A 16,147-nucleotide genomic window follows, 5' to 3' on the forward strand; every position below is an offset into this window, starting at 1 on the left:
ATGCAGTACACATAATTTCTTGGAAAGGCAAATTGCTTTGCAGAATGACAGCTGCAATGGAATCTGAGCGCGGGACCAACACAAACACCTAATAAGAAGGGGCGGTTTGCTGGGGCTTCTTAGGCATGGCTCCCAATACAAGAGTCTCTCAAACTTTCAACTGATTCCTACCCTTCGTAAAAGTGGTCACCAAGAAGGGAAAGCAAAGGAGTGAAATAGACTATATACACTTAAGGAATTCCCCCTAAATATAAATAGGAATGCACAAAGCCAGAAACAGGGTGGCAGAAACTACAATAAAAAGTCACGGGGGAAAGAACACACTGGAAGAAAACAAAGCAGAGAAACAGTGTAAAAAAAAGGCAGAGTTAAAAAGCTATGGAAATGGCAAACTGGGAGAAGTCCAACTGGCAAACCTAAATCCCCCCCCCCCCAGGAAATTAAAGTGAAGCACATGAAGACACTTGATTTACTCAAGGAACAGGAGACCTCCACAGAAAACAGGACGACCACACAAAAAACAACCACCCCGCAGATATAGTATTTAGTGAGAAAAGGCAGGGAGCAACAAAGAACAGTGACAGCTCGACTCAAGGCAGGAAAGCAAACTGAATTCTGGAAGCTGGTTACTTTCCTAATCAACACTTTAATGCCTCGACCACAAGGTGGTGCTGCATAACCCATACTAATGAGCTTCACCAACAACAGAATGTAGAGGGGAAGCAAATGTTGCCAGTTCCTCCTTTCCCTAATACCTCTACCCCATGCCACCTTGCACCTTGCTCTGGAAGGTCCTTCAACTCTCTGGAATGTATTTTTAGGGGGGACTGGGGTCTGCAAATGTTGCAGTGGCCCAAAGTACCTGCTCCTCCTCCATTAGACAACACTGGATCAAAAGCCCTTCTGTGAGTGCAAGGGAACAAATCTGATTCCACTCCATGTTCCTATAAATTTTAGACCAACCTTTATGTTGCAGAATGTAACATGGGATGCTAAATTCAAAGTGAAATCAGCATCCAAGTGAAATCTCAGCAAATTTGAGGTAATAATGCAATTAGGCACTTCTGCTTTAATATGAAAATATAATTCTAATAAATTTTAAAGGCTGAAGATGACTTAAGGCTGAACCTGTGGCCCTCCAAGTGTTGTTAGACTACAACTCCCATTGCTCATGCTGATGGGTTGATGGTAGTTAGAGTCTAACAAGTCCTGGAAGAGCACATGTTGCCCACTGCTGATAAAGGGATCAGGCTGTGGAATCATGCCCCTGCCACATCTTTTATGGGAAACCCCCACTCTCTCTATATTACGTCTGACTGCTGTTAACATGCATTAAAGGTATGATGATCCTAATGAACACTCCAGACAAATTTAGTATGTCCTTAACTACAGTTGATAAAACTTCACTGATATTTGTAAACCACTCTGGGAACCTTTTTTGGATAAAGAGTGGGATAAAAATGCCAGTAACAACAACAACCCCATCTTAAACTCATTATGCAGAACAATTTGCATTGGTTCAGTTACATCACATTAATCCATAGTTCAAAGCAATGTGAATGAGCAACAATTATCATACTCAAAAGGAGTACCATGGTACTCCTCATCACTCCTGTTCCTCTTGTGCTGCAGACAAAACAAACCAGATTCTGGCTTATGTTGCTCTGAATCTGGGTTCATAGCTCGTCTCCTCTAAATAAATCAAGAACAGTCAGCCAGCAAGAAACCATGAACACTCTGCACCAGCATGCTGCTTACTCATTAAACTGTAGTTTGATTTAAACTATGGTTTAATGCAGTATGTAAACGAGGGACTGTTGAGTAAAATAGATAATAAAGGTTTTTCTAAGATTTGCTGGAAATGTATGTAAAATACTTTGTATTAAGTGATTCTCTGAGCAAACTCACTGAAATCAATGGACTTCAGTCATGACTAACTTAAGTTTATTGAAATTGATTTCAAAGAGTCTAAACAGAGTATGACTTAGATACCACCCAAAAAGTATTATGTGCTTATGAGTATGATTTGTTATAGCAGATGGGTTGCATCCAACTAAGTCATACTCAGAGAAGACTTACTGAACTCAATATACTTGTCTAATTTGTCCATTGATTTCAATGCATCTGTACTCATGAGCATGACTTAGCTGCATACAACCTAATGTGTTTAAGATAAATATGCTACTATATAATTCTATTCTGCTATCTAATGTTTAGTTATCTACCAGTTTTCCCCTTAAACACATACATAATCTGGTTGACAAGATGCACTAGAGTGGGGGTGGGGAGAATGAAATTTCTGGGATCTCTAGGAGCACTGCACAAATATTTCAACTTACTCATCCCATTGCTTATTTTGCTTTCGATAAAGTAGTGTATCCAAGGCAACAGCATTAACATCCAGAGCTCCTGGGGAAGGCCACTGATTGGTGAGATGGGTGGTTAATTCTTGTCTTGATCTTAAATCATTATTCTTTAGCACAGTTCTGTGAACACACAGTGAATTTGATGCCATTAGAAGTAATGTCTTAAATCACAGGAAGAAAATAGGCTCATTCTTGGAAGATCACCTGCTAGCATGCTATTCTTAAAGCACCTTTCCTCCTAGGAGACTTCTCAATCAGAATGTTAGTACTGAAAACAAAACAAAAAACTGAAAGGAACTGTACAGAGAGAGACTTACACTACAGTATACAAGGTGACCAGTGAACTGCAAATAATGTAGAAATAAAAGCAATGAGTTAAATACTACTTCTTAAACAGCAAATATTATCCTCAGTTTTCAGTTAGCAAACAGCACAAGTTCTAAGTTCTTAATTTATAACTTTTACAAAAGAAATCAAGGTATTAAGCTCTAAAACAAATTGATCTGCCTATATCAGCAGTCTGTAGGAGAGTCCAGATTAAAGTCCAATTTCACATTTCTTTCAAGCAGAAGTGTGGTTGTCAATAGAACTACACAAGGTACAAAAATGCCGTTAACAGCTGCATTGCAACTGAAGTACCTATTGTTTTTCACTTTTATTTCATCCTGGAAAACAAACCAAGTAGAGAATTTAAAGTGCTACTTTATATTAATTCTTTTCTGGGGCAAAACTAAAAGAAAAAATGTGTTAATGAAGGTTTCCATACAGTTACTCATGGCAAACTTAATGTAGTTTTATTTTCTAGTGGTTTTCTTCAAAAACTGCATTGTGTACCTCCTAAACAGGTTGATTATATTGCACTGTGCAATTTTACTTCTACTGCTGTAAAGAAAAATACTTAATTTGGGATCTATATGTATGTCTCAATGTATTACCTATGAGTTATACCTGACACATAGGCAAAAAAACAGCAAGAAAGCCAAATAAGAGTAAAGACACAGAGAAAGCGACTTAAGTAAAAAAGTAATTTGTATAATTTTGAAAATCAGTTCACCATCTCAGGTCAGAAAAGTTACAGAAAAAGTGTCATTTCTGTAAGATCAAAAGCAGGTATACTTCACAGTGGGGAAAGTATTTAACATGGGAAAAGACTGGGAGTGTTTTTAACTTAACAGTACAGCCATAGCTTGATTACTTACCAGTACTATGAATTCTCCTATTGGATAAATCTCCTTCACATATCCCCTCTCTATGGAATGAGTTGTCAGCACCACCTTGATGACTCAAATCTGTTGAAATTTCAAATGTCATGGATGTGAGCCCATGCAACGATGCATGTGGTGTGTTATTTGCCTCTAACTACATGTTAGTATAGTGTCAGAACTCCCAATAGCAAACAAAAACCCAACAAACTAAGGGAATCCAAGACTGCGGATTTATGGAGGAGATGACAATAGTAGAATTCTAGTTATTGACAAGCAGCATAGTTTTCTGCTCAGGGTATTTGCCAGAATTGTCACTCTTGGGAGACTTGTTACCAGTCTCCCCAAGGAACAGAAAATAAAAGAGATTAGCAAAAGTTATGGGCATACATGTAAAATATAAATCAGTGGTCTTATCTTACACAGCACTAAACCATGGCATTGTATATAGGGCTGGTGGGCAAGGCCTGCACAAAACAGCCTAGAGGGCCCAGTTTGGCCCCAGCCCTGGCCTACGATGAACAAGCAGTGTGCTTGTATATGCTGCTCAGTTGCTCCTATTCTACTTTGCCTACATACAGAGCAAACAAACAAGGCTTGGCTTAGCATTATGTGTGAAGCAGTGCTCATGGTTTGTTTCTCCCAAACAAGCCACAAGTAGTAAGCCAAGATAAGGCTGTTTCTGCAAGTGGCTCCAAATATGCCAACTGTTACATACCAAATCCACATTTCAATTGTTCATAGCTATTTTAAGACTAAATTCAGATTGCTGTCATGTATTTGTATGCTTCCGGAAAAAAATAAACCCAGCCTTAAAGCACAAACCTACACTGTACAGGTCTACTCAAAATGGAACTTACTTCTAGGTAAACTGGTACTCATTGTTGCCTTAAATATGCTCGTGTCTGCAGTTAAAAGTGACAGTCCTGTTTTGTTTTTAAAAATGATATACATATGGAGGGAAACTGGCACCAGAAGCAGCTGTTTCACAGGAATACTGTTCCTGGAACTAATTTTTCCACATACTCTTAAGTCAGATTAATACATTTTTCTGCAAGTAGTAGCCATGATAAATTTATTAGTAGTTTAATATACACATGCCATATATTATGGGATTAGGTGGTAATCATAAGGACAGTGGTTATCTGTTGAAGCACCCTGATTGTATGATGTTATCTCCAAACATATTTACTTTGAACCTACTTTGATTTGTTTTAGATGCCAGGAAAAACCATTTTAATTTGCTAAGGCATGAGTTTCCAACACCCATAGGCACCCGTGTGCTTTCAGTACTTCCTATTGCATCCACAAAAAGTCTCAGTCAAAAAACTTTCCATTTAGTAAGAACATTGGCGGGTTTAATTGCAGATAGACATTGGGCTGTTTAAGGCTATTTTGCAGTACTGTTTTGAACCTTTATCTTTATTGTATTTTAAATTGGTATTATTCTTAGGTTCGCACTAGATTTTGATTTTTATAAACCAGCTTGAACTTTGGTGTGATACAAAGCATGTAAAAATAGATTAATATGCATTATGACAAATCACACAATGTTTTGCCATAAAGAATCCTTTATATGTTGTTACACACCAGGCAACATGGGCTTTCACATACCGGTATGTGCTTGTTTTCAAAAGAAAAATATTCAACTTTTATTTTTTTATGCAAGATTTTCAAATGCTCTTTTACTCATTCCTCATCCCATACTATTGGCCATTTAGTAACATTATATTGCAATGCTTCTGGCACCCATCTGTCTCAAGAGACAACAGAGTGCGCCTCGGGGCACAAGCTTGGACAGTGTATATGGAGGTGACAAGACCTTGGCCTTGCTGTTGTGGTCCAAAGGAAAGCAGAGCAATACATTTAGCACCAGCTTGGCTTCAGGAGTTGCCAGAAGGAGGCGTACAAGGAGCCATCCAACCCAATTAGGGACTCCACTCAGTATTTGTGCAGGTTTTACTCCTTAGCCTTTTCTTCTCTTGAATGTATCCCACAAGGCAGCGGTTTAGGATCAGAGCTTTCCTTCTCCTGGATGTACTACCTTCCCAGGTTGACGAGCCCCATCTGCCCCACACTTCCCTCTACAGCACATGCAGAAACCACCTTCTTGATGGTTGAACCCACCATTGGTCTCGTCTGCTCAGAAAGCCTCCACTGACATCCCATACATCCCCATTGCAGTGTAATATTTAAGCAAAAACTGCTTCCTCTGTAGGCGTAGGAAAGAAAACAAAAAAGTAACTCTGTTGAAGTTACTTAAAACACTATCTGGTTAAAGGGCAAGAACTATGATATCATGAGTATCTGCTCAAAACCTGGCAATGTATTTGTAATGTAAAACAGCAAAAAGTAGGAACAGAGAATAGTACAGAAGAATGTGCAAACCCAGAGAAGCAGCACATACAAGGCATATCATTATTTATTAATTTATATATCCCTCAATGCCCAGATGGCTTCTAAATAAGAACCCCAAGGTGCCATCTAACCTCAAGCAAGATCAACAAAGTCAACCCACAATTAACCAGTAAATCTTAATCATAAACAAATGCACCCGTTCCCTGCTATTACTACAAGCTACATTCCCCCCTTTTCACATTCCTCTTATGCAAGAACAACATCTGTAAGAGCTGATTTCAGAATAAGGAATCCTAAATCAACAATAAAATATATATAATGAAATTAAAAGAATACAGTATAGTCAGAACAAAGATTAGGATTCTCCCCCCCCCCCCCCATTGCCAATGATTTTTCATGTACCTGGGATTTGTATAGAAAGCAGTCCAAATTCATTAAATATCTATATCACAAAATCTCTCGATCCATGACTGGTGAAGGCAAACTGGGCAAGAATGAAAAGAGCTTGCTTGGCTCTTTTTGCCATGGTAAAATGTGCAAAGCAAAAGATGCAGCAAATCCCAAGAAACTTAATACTGCTGGCCAGCAGCAATGGAATAATCTAACATCTTCAGAGGGGGGCTTATTCTATGCAATCAATTGCAGCTTTTCACTATATGCCTCAGCCATACAATACACAGAAATTCAAGAGATATGTTAAAGCATCTGAAAACATAAAATTGTGTTCATAATTCAAAGGCTTTTTGAAATAAAAAAAATTAAACTGGATTCTGAAACTTAACAGGAATAGTGCCTGCCTGCTTTCTAATGGGACGGTTGGGCCCACTAACCCAAAAGCACAACTCCTTGAAGACACAAGACATGCACCTGGTCTTGATAATATCAGATCATAAGAGGATGTGTCCAGGTAAAACTCCCTGATAATAAAGTAGATGGCCAAGTTTATATATTTAAGGTATTACCCCCACCCCACCGACTGGGGTAGGGCAGAAGGTAAAAAATGTTATTCATACAGATTAATATCCTTACTCAGAAGAACACAAGTGAAACACAACTTTTCACAGATTCCTACAAATATTATTATATTTGAGCCTTCCTGGTTATGAAAAACAAATTAATGGGGCTTTTTATGCCTGAGTGCCACACTGAGAAGTAGACCAGCTTTATTTTCCAGCTTCTATATGCAAACACTTGCATTCACCATTTTATAACTATACAAACCGTTACAACTTAACTGCATTTAAAGTTGTATCTTATCGCCACAATTTTAATGTGCAATATTTTTATGCAATTATTTTGACAATTTTCTGCATAATCTGTATCAGAGTGGTATTTTACTAAAAATTTGCTTAAGGGCTAGATTCTTCAACTGAACAGGAATGCTTCAGACCATTCACAAGTTTAGACCATGATCGTCATATGAATTTTGTCACTTCTTAGTATACTTTTGTAAATAATTTTAAAATGTTGAGCATTTAAAATACTATGCCATTTACAATACATTACAGTTGAGGATTAAGGTTTTGGGTTTCATTTCTGGCATTATCTTTTTTAAAAATCAAGCAGTTTCATCAAACAATGAGTCATGTAATCACATTTAAGTTTAAATCCCAGCCTGTAATTTTAAATCTCTTCTGTCACACTGACAGTGAGTCATAACCATATTTAATGTTTAAACCTCTATCAAAGAAAAACAGCCTGAACAGTCTGAATTGAATCAAATGCCATGGCATTTAGTGGCTAGCTGCTGAGATCAAAGTTGAGGACAAAGAGCAAAGGGAATTAGAACAGACATTTATAGTAAAAAAATAATACTGGATTTTAAACAAATATGTCATAGTCATGTTTTAAAAGACAATGCTTTCCATGAACTGTGATCTATTCTTCACACCTCCCAATCATAATAGAAACTGCCAAAGTACCAATTACACATTTTTCAAATCGCTAACAGCATGCGCAACTGTTGCTAAGCATCTGTTTCAAGTACAGAATGTTCTGCTCTACCACTTAAATTTTCAGTACAGTTCTGAGTACCTGGGGGAGTTTGACTAGCCATTAGCTTCAAACAACTGTTCCCTACCATTTTTAAGTTATTCCTTTAAGGAAAATCTGAAGTAGAGCTAAAAGACCTGACAGATTGCTTTAAAAATTGTCTTTTTCTTATATGAACAACACATACCTCTAATGTTTCAATGGAATATGCTAGCAAAAGGTAACTTCATTAACACATTTTCAAAAAGAAACTCTCAACATGCACCTGATAGTGTTCTACCAGCTGCTTAAAGGTAAAGGTAAAGGTACCCCTGCCCGTACGGGCCAGTCTTGCCAGACTCTGGGGTTGTGCACCCATCTCACTTAAGAGGCCAGGGGCCAGCGCTGTCCGAAGACACTTCCGGGTCACATGGCCAGCGTGACATCGCTGCTCTGGCGAGCCAGAGCCGCACACGGAAACGCCGTTTACCTTCCCGCTAGAAAGCGGTCCCTATTTATCTACTTGCACCCGGAGGTGCTTTCGAACTGCTAGGTTGGCAGGCGCTGGGACCGAAAGACGGGAGCGCACCCCGCCGCGGGGATTCGAACCGCCGACCATGCGATCGGCAAGTCCTAGGCGCTGAGGCTTTTACCCACAGCGCCACCCGCGTCCCTACCAGCTGCTTAACTGCTGTTAAATAACCGATCAAATATTATCTACTGTTTCTTCTGATATATATATATATATATATATATATATATATATATATGAATGAATATTGTCTGCCCCTCAGATCTTTAAAGCCCATTATCTTCTTACAGAGACTATACCTACATGCAAAGCAACTATGGCAGTATATTCTCCAGAGTATTACAGATATGCAGCTAAAAAGATGATTCATATTAAGTAAACCATGACTCACAAAAATCTGACTAATGCAGTATCAAAAAAATGCTAATAAAAGAGCTAACATCACAATTAACCAGAGATCCACATAGAGCTGCACCAAGCATCTAAAACATGGGGTAAGAAAGAAAAAAGGCAATTTTATTATGCACATCTTGCTTGTGAAAAGAATTCTACAATGGCCCCACTGACACAATCTTTATCATTTAAGCTGCCCGTTCTTGTTTAAGATCAAATGATGAGATGAATATTTAGGTGCCAGATCTGTATCTAGAATGTAATTCTAATTATATACAGATAATTCAAAATAAAGGGAGGGAGGCTTTTTTGGTTGTTACTTGGATTTAGTATGTTCAAATTCAGAATATGCCAAACTAGTGACAAATATGAGCTGCTGCTTCCAGCAAGCTTCTGGCTGGCCACTGTGGAAGCAAACTGATGGATGAAATGGGTCCCTGGCTTGATCCAGGAGGCCATTATGTTCTTATCATCATAACTGGAGACAGGTGATAAAAATCAAGCTGGGTTGTCTTAAAAAGAAGAAAAAGGATGAATCACATGAGTAGTCATGTTCTTTAAAATGATATATGAAAGTAAAAAGGCTGGAACAAATTTTATCTGAATTTTAACCTTCTACCCACTTCTGGCTAGAAGCACAGATTCTACAAGTGTCACACAACACATGATTTGTAAGCACATATTACATGAAAAGGTGACACAGCTAAACAAAATACTATGCATGAAGTACACTCTATAAAAGAAAAATCAACATATTTCCTTAAGAATATTGAACCCTCTCTCCATCTCCTTCCATCATGCATCTCTAAATCAGATCTGGGGACATGGGGTGGAATCTGCTTGCGCTAGCTCAAGTCTATAGTTGAGAACCCCCTGAGATCTAAGAAGCCAGTAAAAAAAAAAATTACTTTTAAGGGGGCATTTAAAAATTTCTTACTTTCAACAGTACAGTACATATTCACTATGCTGTTTTATGATTTGGCAACTCTTCACCAAAGAAGAAAATTAGCTACTAATGGATTGCAATTATTAATGGATTGCAATTAATAATGGACTGCAAGAGGGAATTAACAAGGACTTTATAATGCTTATGGATTAATTGAAAAAATGGAACTGTGTGGAAAATATTGGGATGTTCTGTGGCAATACCCTCCTATGGAGGACTTGAACTTTGATTTACTATGGTGTTGATAAGATATCAGCTTGTTATTGGATGGGAAAGAATTCAAAGAAAACGCTTGAAGTGAGGCTGGAGTAATAGCCAGACTTCAGACCACTTTCAGTTTTAAGAAAAGCAAGATGGTGAAAGGTCACTACACAGTAAAATTGAGTCCTTGGAGTGGTTAATGCTGAAAATGATTGATTGCAACAAGAAAGGAAAGTTGAACGTTTTTTTAAAAAAAACATTCCACACAGAGTTACCAGATATAAAGTCCACTTGCAAATTAAAGGATATGCAAATTGCAAATTAAAGGATAAATATGAACAAACAACACATCAGTGGCTGTTAAAATAAAGGATCAACATCAGAACTGTATTATTTTGATTAAATAAGCAGATTGGAGTGGGAACAAGGAATCAACATCTCCTAAAAATCTCCTAACATGGGAAGTCAACATGACTTTGGGAAGTTGACCAAAATGTTTAATTTGGAATCTGACAATTGGCGTTTTTAATTGAATTATGATTTGGTATTGTATTAATACATTGGATTGTTATTAATGAAAAATTAATAAAATTATATAAAGAAAATATTACATATCTACCTAAGTATCACTGCAACTATAACTGCAGCACTTAGGTGTCATCAATCTCAGTTAACAAATCTTTGACAAATTTCTAATAATGTGGTATCTTTAAATTTGAATGAGAATTAAAAGTTGTTCAAAATGAAGTATCTAGTAAGTTGTCCAAGGCAAGTAAACCTGCCAAGAAAAATATCTCAAGACATGCATTGTCTTATCTAAAGCTAGAATAGCTTTAACCTCTACCCATATGTACCAATCTGGACCCTGAAATCACCATCTGACGCCCTTCTTCATTAGCCTCCTTTGTAAGAAGTCCAGAGGGTTGCAACATGAGAACAGGCCTTTTCTGCAGTGGCTCCCCATTCTGGAATGCTCTCCTCAGGGAGGGGAGGATCACCTGGCACCCTCATTACATAGCTCTAGGCAATAGGTGAAAACATCTCTTCCACCAGGCCTTAGTCCCTTTAAATAGGTTTGTGGGCAGGGAGGGGGTTGCTGGCTTGTTTTTTTATTTATTGTGTATTTTGTGTTCTTATTTTGTATTTTTAGGTTATTACCTACCCTGTGATCTTTGGATGAAGGGTGATAATAATAATAGCTTATACCCAATCTTACACATAGGGAGGCGGGTGGTGCTGTGGGTTAAATCACAGAGCCTAGGACTTGCAGATCAGAAGGTCGCAGTTCGAATCACCGTGACAGGGTGAGCTCCCATTGCTCGGTCCCTGTCCCTGCCAACCTAGCAGTTCGAAAGCATGTCAAAGTGCAAGTAGATAAATCGGTACCGCTCCAGGGGGAAGGTAAATGGCGTTTCCGTGCGCTGCTTTGGTTCGCCAGAAGCGGCTTGTTCACGCTGGCCACATGACCCGGAAGCTGTACGCCAGCTCCCTTGGCCAATAAAGCAAGATGAGCACCACAACCCCAGAGTCAGTCACGATGGGACCTAATAGCTAGGGGTCCCTTTACCTTTTAATCTTACACATACATCATAATATGGAAATTAGTATGCAGTTGTTTATACACTTTTATTGGAGAATATGGAATCCATATGTCGAGGCGGGGATTCCATTCCTATTCCAATTTATTCTGAGTGACTCTTCTGAAAGGCCCTCGAGTCTAGGATATGTTCATTCCAACAACTGGCAACAGACTAAAGGAAAACCCTCTCTAGATCTCTTAATAAGAAGAAATAAATCCCATTCCCACAACATGGGGAATGACAGGGAAGCCATTAACAGACTCACCAACCCTCTTCTGGAAGGTTGTTTTGACAAAGCCATGCTCACCTGCCCTACAAAGCAGGCAAAGACTGGGCCCAAAGGGGATTGCAGCCCTGTACAGAGCCCCCTTCACAGAGCCTTGCAAGCCCTCAGAATCAGTGGACAGTGCTGGGTCTTTATCTGTATAGCTTTATTTCAAACTACACAGGCAAAAACAGGTCACCTGATGTGATGTCAAGTGATTGACAAGTGAGTGGCCCACCTGCCCACTGGAACCTGTGCCCCTGCATTAGCTGAAAGAAAGGGACAGTGGCTTATGCCTTTAAAGAACTTTGGGAGCTTACAAAGGTGGCATTTGCAGTTTCCACAGAGGCCATAAGATGAGTAACTTTTTCATGCAATTCAGATTGCTATGTTGTCATTGTATTTGTTCTTGTGATATGAAGAAATTTGTACCCATTCAGAGAAATCTCTTGGCCAATCTCCTGGGAGCAGAAGCCACCCACTGGAAATGGTAATTACAGGATTTGGAACACAGTGTCAACATGTTGTTGGCACCCAATATACTGATGACACCCAATTCTACTTCTCCAAAACATCTGACTCAGGTGTAGCAGCACAGGAGCTGGATCAGTTCCTGGAAACAGTGGTGGGCTGGATGAGGACCAATAAAGAAAGCTGGTAAAAGCTCTGTAGGTGAGAGGTTCCCAGATTCAGAAAATAGGTTAGCTGCCTCTTCTGGGTATGGTTACTCTCCCTCTGAAGAAGCAGGTGTGTAGCTTAGGACTGCCCCTGGATGTCAGCTGGCGCAAGAGCTACAACTATTCCTGGACTGGTAGATACCATAGCTTAGCTGCTGTAGTTCAGGCATTCATAGTTTAGATTGGATTACTGCAATGCCCTCTTTGTGGGCCTTCCCTTAAGACTGGATTAGGCATCTGCAGCAAGGTTGTTATAGCAGATGCCCTATCAACAGTGCATAACTCCTGTGTTCAAAGTGCTACACTGGCTGCCAATATGCTACTGAGTCAAGTCTAAGGTCTTGTTATTGACATATAAAGCCGTGAACAACTTGGAACCAGTTACCTCTGGGAACTCCTTACTTTGTATGCCACTGGCCAGGCACATCAGTCTTCAAGAGAGGCAGTCTTAGTTGTTTTGTATGCTCCCATGGTTCATCTTATGTCCACTAAGATGAGGACATTTTGTGTAGTGACATCTGTCCTTTGGGAAAATGCTTCCAGTGAACATCAGGCAGGCACCTACAGCACTGACATTTAGGCACCTGCTTAAATCTTAAAACTTAACCCAAGTTTTCCCTGAGGGGTGATCCAGCTATGCCTATGTATTAATTTGATTTACTGATTTGTGATGTATTTTGTACTTGTTTTATGAATGCAATTTTATTGTGTATTTTATGCTGTTCACTGCCATGATTTTTTTATAGTGGGCAGTATACATTTTCTGAAATAAAAAATTGGTTTCCCCCCACCCCAAGGATTTTCAAATATAATTTCAGTTTTTGTAACTGAACTACATTAATTTGATTAACATATGAGCTGGATTTTTTCATATAATGACAAAAAAACTACAGTATTCTTCAAAAAAACATTACTTCTCCATCAAGTTTTCTGCACTGCATCCAACTTACAGCTGGTCTTGCAGTTCCACAATGATGTACTCAAGTTGTTCCTTTTCCATTTTATGAGCCAAATCCATAGCTTCTACCTTCTGACGCAATAACTTCTTCTGAGAGATGGATTCAGACAGTTGGGTCTCTCTAAGGCGTACTAGCTCTTCTAGATAACCCTAGAAACACATAAGTATTAATTGTACTGCAAAATTTGCAAACCAAGCAACTAATATTTTAAAATTTATTTTTAAAGTATTTTGGTGAGCTCTCTTGCATTTGATACTTCTTGAAACAAGTAGTTAGAAAATGTTAAAACTTATTCTTTGGTAATTACCGTAACTATCAATAATAAAAAGTTAAGGGAAAAAACTATTTAAATCATTCTGTTTAACAAATAAGTAGTTTTGTATACAGTTATGTAATTAATATGTTATGTATACATCTGCCATTAATAGCAGGAGGTGTGACAGCCTTCCAATTGTTATAGTGTGTTGCCAGGGGCGTGTTTAATGTGTAGTTTTACTAAAGGAGCTGGGACTCAGAATAGTTCAGCCGGACCAATGAAAGCTGCAGTTACCCCAGAAGGGTGGGAAACCTTCCATGGTGTTTTCTGTTAATATGCCTGCTTTGTCTGGTTGGCCACTGTGAGGATGCTGGACTACAGGCACCTCAGCCCTAATCCAGCTGGGCTCTTCTTCTGTTTTATGTTCTTACGTGACACAAAACATCCTAGAAGAAGAAAATGTTCTGCAACTTTCATTCCACATTACTTTTAGTGTTTTAGATTTGCAATTCAGGAGATGAGAGTAATTGTTTTAAGGAATAATTTGAATTAGTAGTTTCAAAAAGTACCTGCCACTTCTACTAAAACATAGTCAAAGCTTCTTTTAAATTTAGTAGTTATAGCTAAAGTGTTTTTAAGCACAGTTGCTTCTATCAGTGGCTGAGGCTTATGTTCAATGGGTGCGGAGGGAAGATGTGGAATAAACTGTGGCTTCAGCAAATATGAATTGCCAAAACAACAGCGTTGTTCCTTCGCCAGACCCAGTATTTGCACAGAGTGACATCAACTTCATCATTTTTATTAAATTCACTACCCACCCTTCACCAGCAGGCTCCAGGGTTACAATAATTTAAAATTCAGTATTAAGAGCAGCCAAAACAAATTAGTCACAGGAATAGGGTGAGTCTTGAAAATACACATCTCAAGTGTCAAAAGCCAGGGTAAAGAGATGCATCCTAGAGGCTTCTATTCTTTAGATGGTATGTCAAGTCTTTGATCTTCTGTCTGCTCTTCTATAAAATGAAAGATAATCTACTATTTTCCAAGTCCTTCCCAAGCACTCTCATTTGGGGTGATATAATCTATATTGACTTCATGTGCTACCATTAGGCTAGTTGTGAGCTTTTACAGCAAGAGGAAAGTAAATGTGAAATACTTCTAGTGAGCTCCTTTTTTGTTTAAAGCAGCCATGTCTGAAGGTTTCCGTATCTAGAAAGCCATACCAAAATAAAGCAATTATTTTCCAATGAAAGAACAAATTTCTCTAAAATTAAGTTTATAACATTTTCTATTTACAATTGTAACACACCAAATATCTTCAGCTTCTTTCAGCCAAAGTAAGGTTTTACCTTCTGCTCCAGTGTGAGGCGGTATTTTTGCTCCACCCGTTTGCATTTGTTGTACCAGCTGTTCTCATCCATGTTGAAAGGAGGACCAATGTTTTCTGGTGTGCTGCTTTCACTGCCACTACTGCCAAGTGTTCTTAGCTCTTCTTCATCACTACTGATGCTGTCAGAACTGAAGGACCAAGTTTGAGAACCAAGAACAGTTTGTTGCAAAATTCAGCTGAAATATCTAGACTCTGCTTTAGAAATGCAAGCCATTGTTGAAGAGACCCCTAACTAGGGCTGGATGCAATTGTTCAAATCTGTTACACACGCATCATGAAGTTGCAAGTTCTTCCTTGTGCAAAACACTGGGAACTCAGTATTAGGGTTCAGTCACACATTTATTTATCTAGTATACTGCTCTTCATCTGAAGATCTCAAGGCAGTTCACAACACTTCTGTTTGCACCACCACTTCCCCCTGGAAAAACTTGTAGTTTAGTGCTGAATCAGAACAAACATCAGTTGGATTTTCTGCAGACTGCTGCTAGTTCCAATTTAGCATTAAGGAGGTTTTCCGGGGGAAAGCAGTGGGGCAAAGGCAAAACCACTCGGACCCACAACTAGAAAGTACAGGAGAAGTGGAAAACCACTTTGAAGTGTTTGAAGTGATAAATAAATGTCAAGCTAGCCTGGTGTAAGTTAATGTTTAAAGCCAAGAGGAAATTACGAGAATAAAAAGGTACCTTTGGGTGAACTTCAGGTAAGGTGTAAAGTCTATCACAGCTGGATAGTTGCCATCCAGGCCCTCTCCCTTGAGGCAGAAGCTTATACAAGGCAAGAAATCAGTAATCATATTAAATCAAGAAAATGAAATGATAGTAATACTAAATAACCTTAGCATATAATTTGATTTTCTCACAAAATTGCCAGTATACAGGAGATATGGAAACTATTTTCAGTAATGAAAAGTTAGGCTTGTGTTGAATCAAGAAATAATTCTTTTGATATTTTAAATGAAAGTGCAGTCTATAATTATTTCAATAAATATATAAAAATCAATACAATTATTGTATTGTACTTGGTGTTACCACTCTCAAAGGTAAAACTGAGG

General features: G+C 38.6%; 1 protein-coding gene across 2 annotated transcripts in view; it reads right to left on the reverse strand.

Annotated features, from left to right (window-relative positions):
• RUNDC3B (RUN domain containing 3B) overlaps window positions 1–16,147 on the reverse strand; it is a 31,432-nt gene that overhangs the window by 6,727 nt on the left and 8,558 nt on the right. Inside the window, exons 6-9 of one of the 2 annotated variants that reach the window (XM_081882565.1) lie at window positions 15,780–15,860; window positions 15,056–15,224; window positions 13,442–13,599; window positions 2,340–2,486 (exon numbers count right to left, since the gene is read on the reverse strand). In XM_081882565.1, the coding sequence (XP_081738691.1) occupies window positions 2,340–2,486; window positions 13,442–13,599; window positions 15,056–15,224; window positions 15,780–15,860 (555 nt within the window). The remainder of the gene's footprint in view (window positions 1–2,339; window positions 2,487–13,441; window positions 13,600–15,055; window positions 15,225–15,779; window positions 15,861–16,147) is intronic. The other variant, XM_081882566.1, reaches the window with a different exon arrangement.

This window comes from Podarcis melisellensis, assembly GCF_964234715.1.
Source record: "Podarcis melisellensis genome assembly, chromosome: 12".
Classification (NCBI taxonomy): domain Eukaryota; kingdom Metazoa; phylum Chordata; class Lepidosauria; order Squamata; family Lacertidae; genus Podarcis; species Podarcis melisellensis.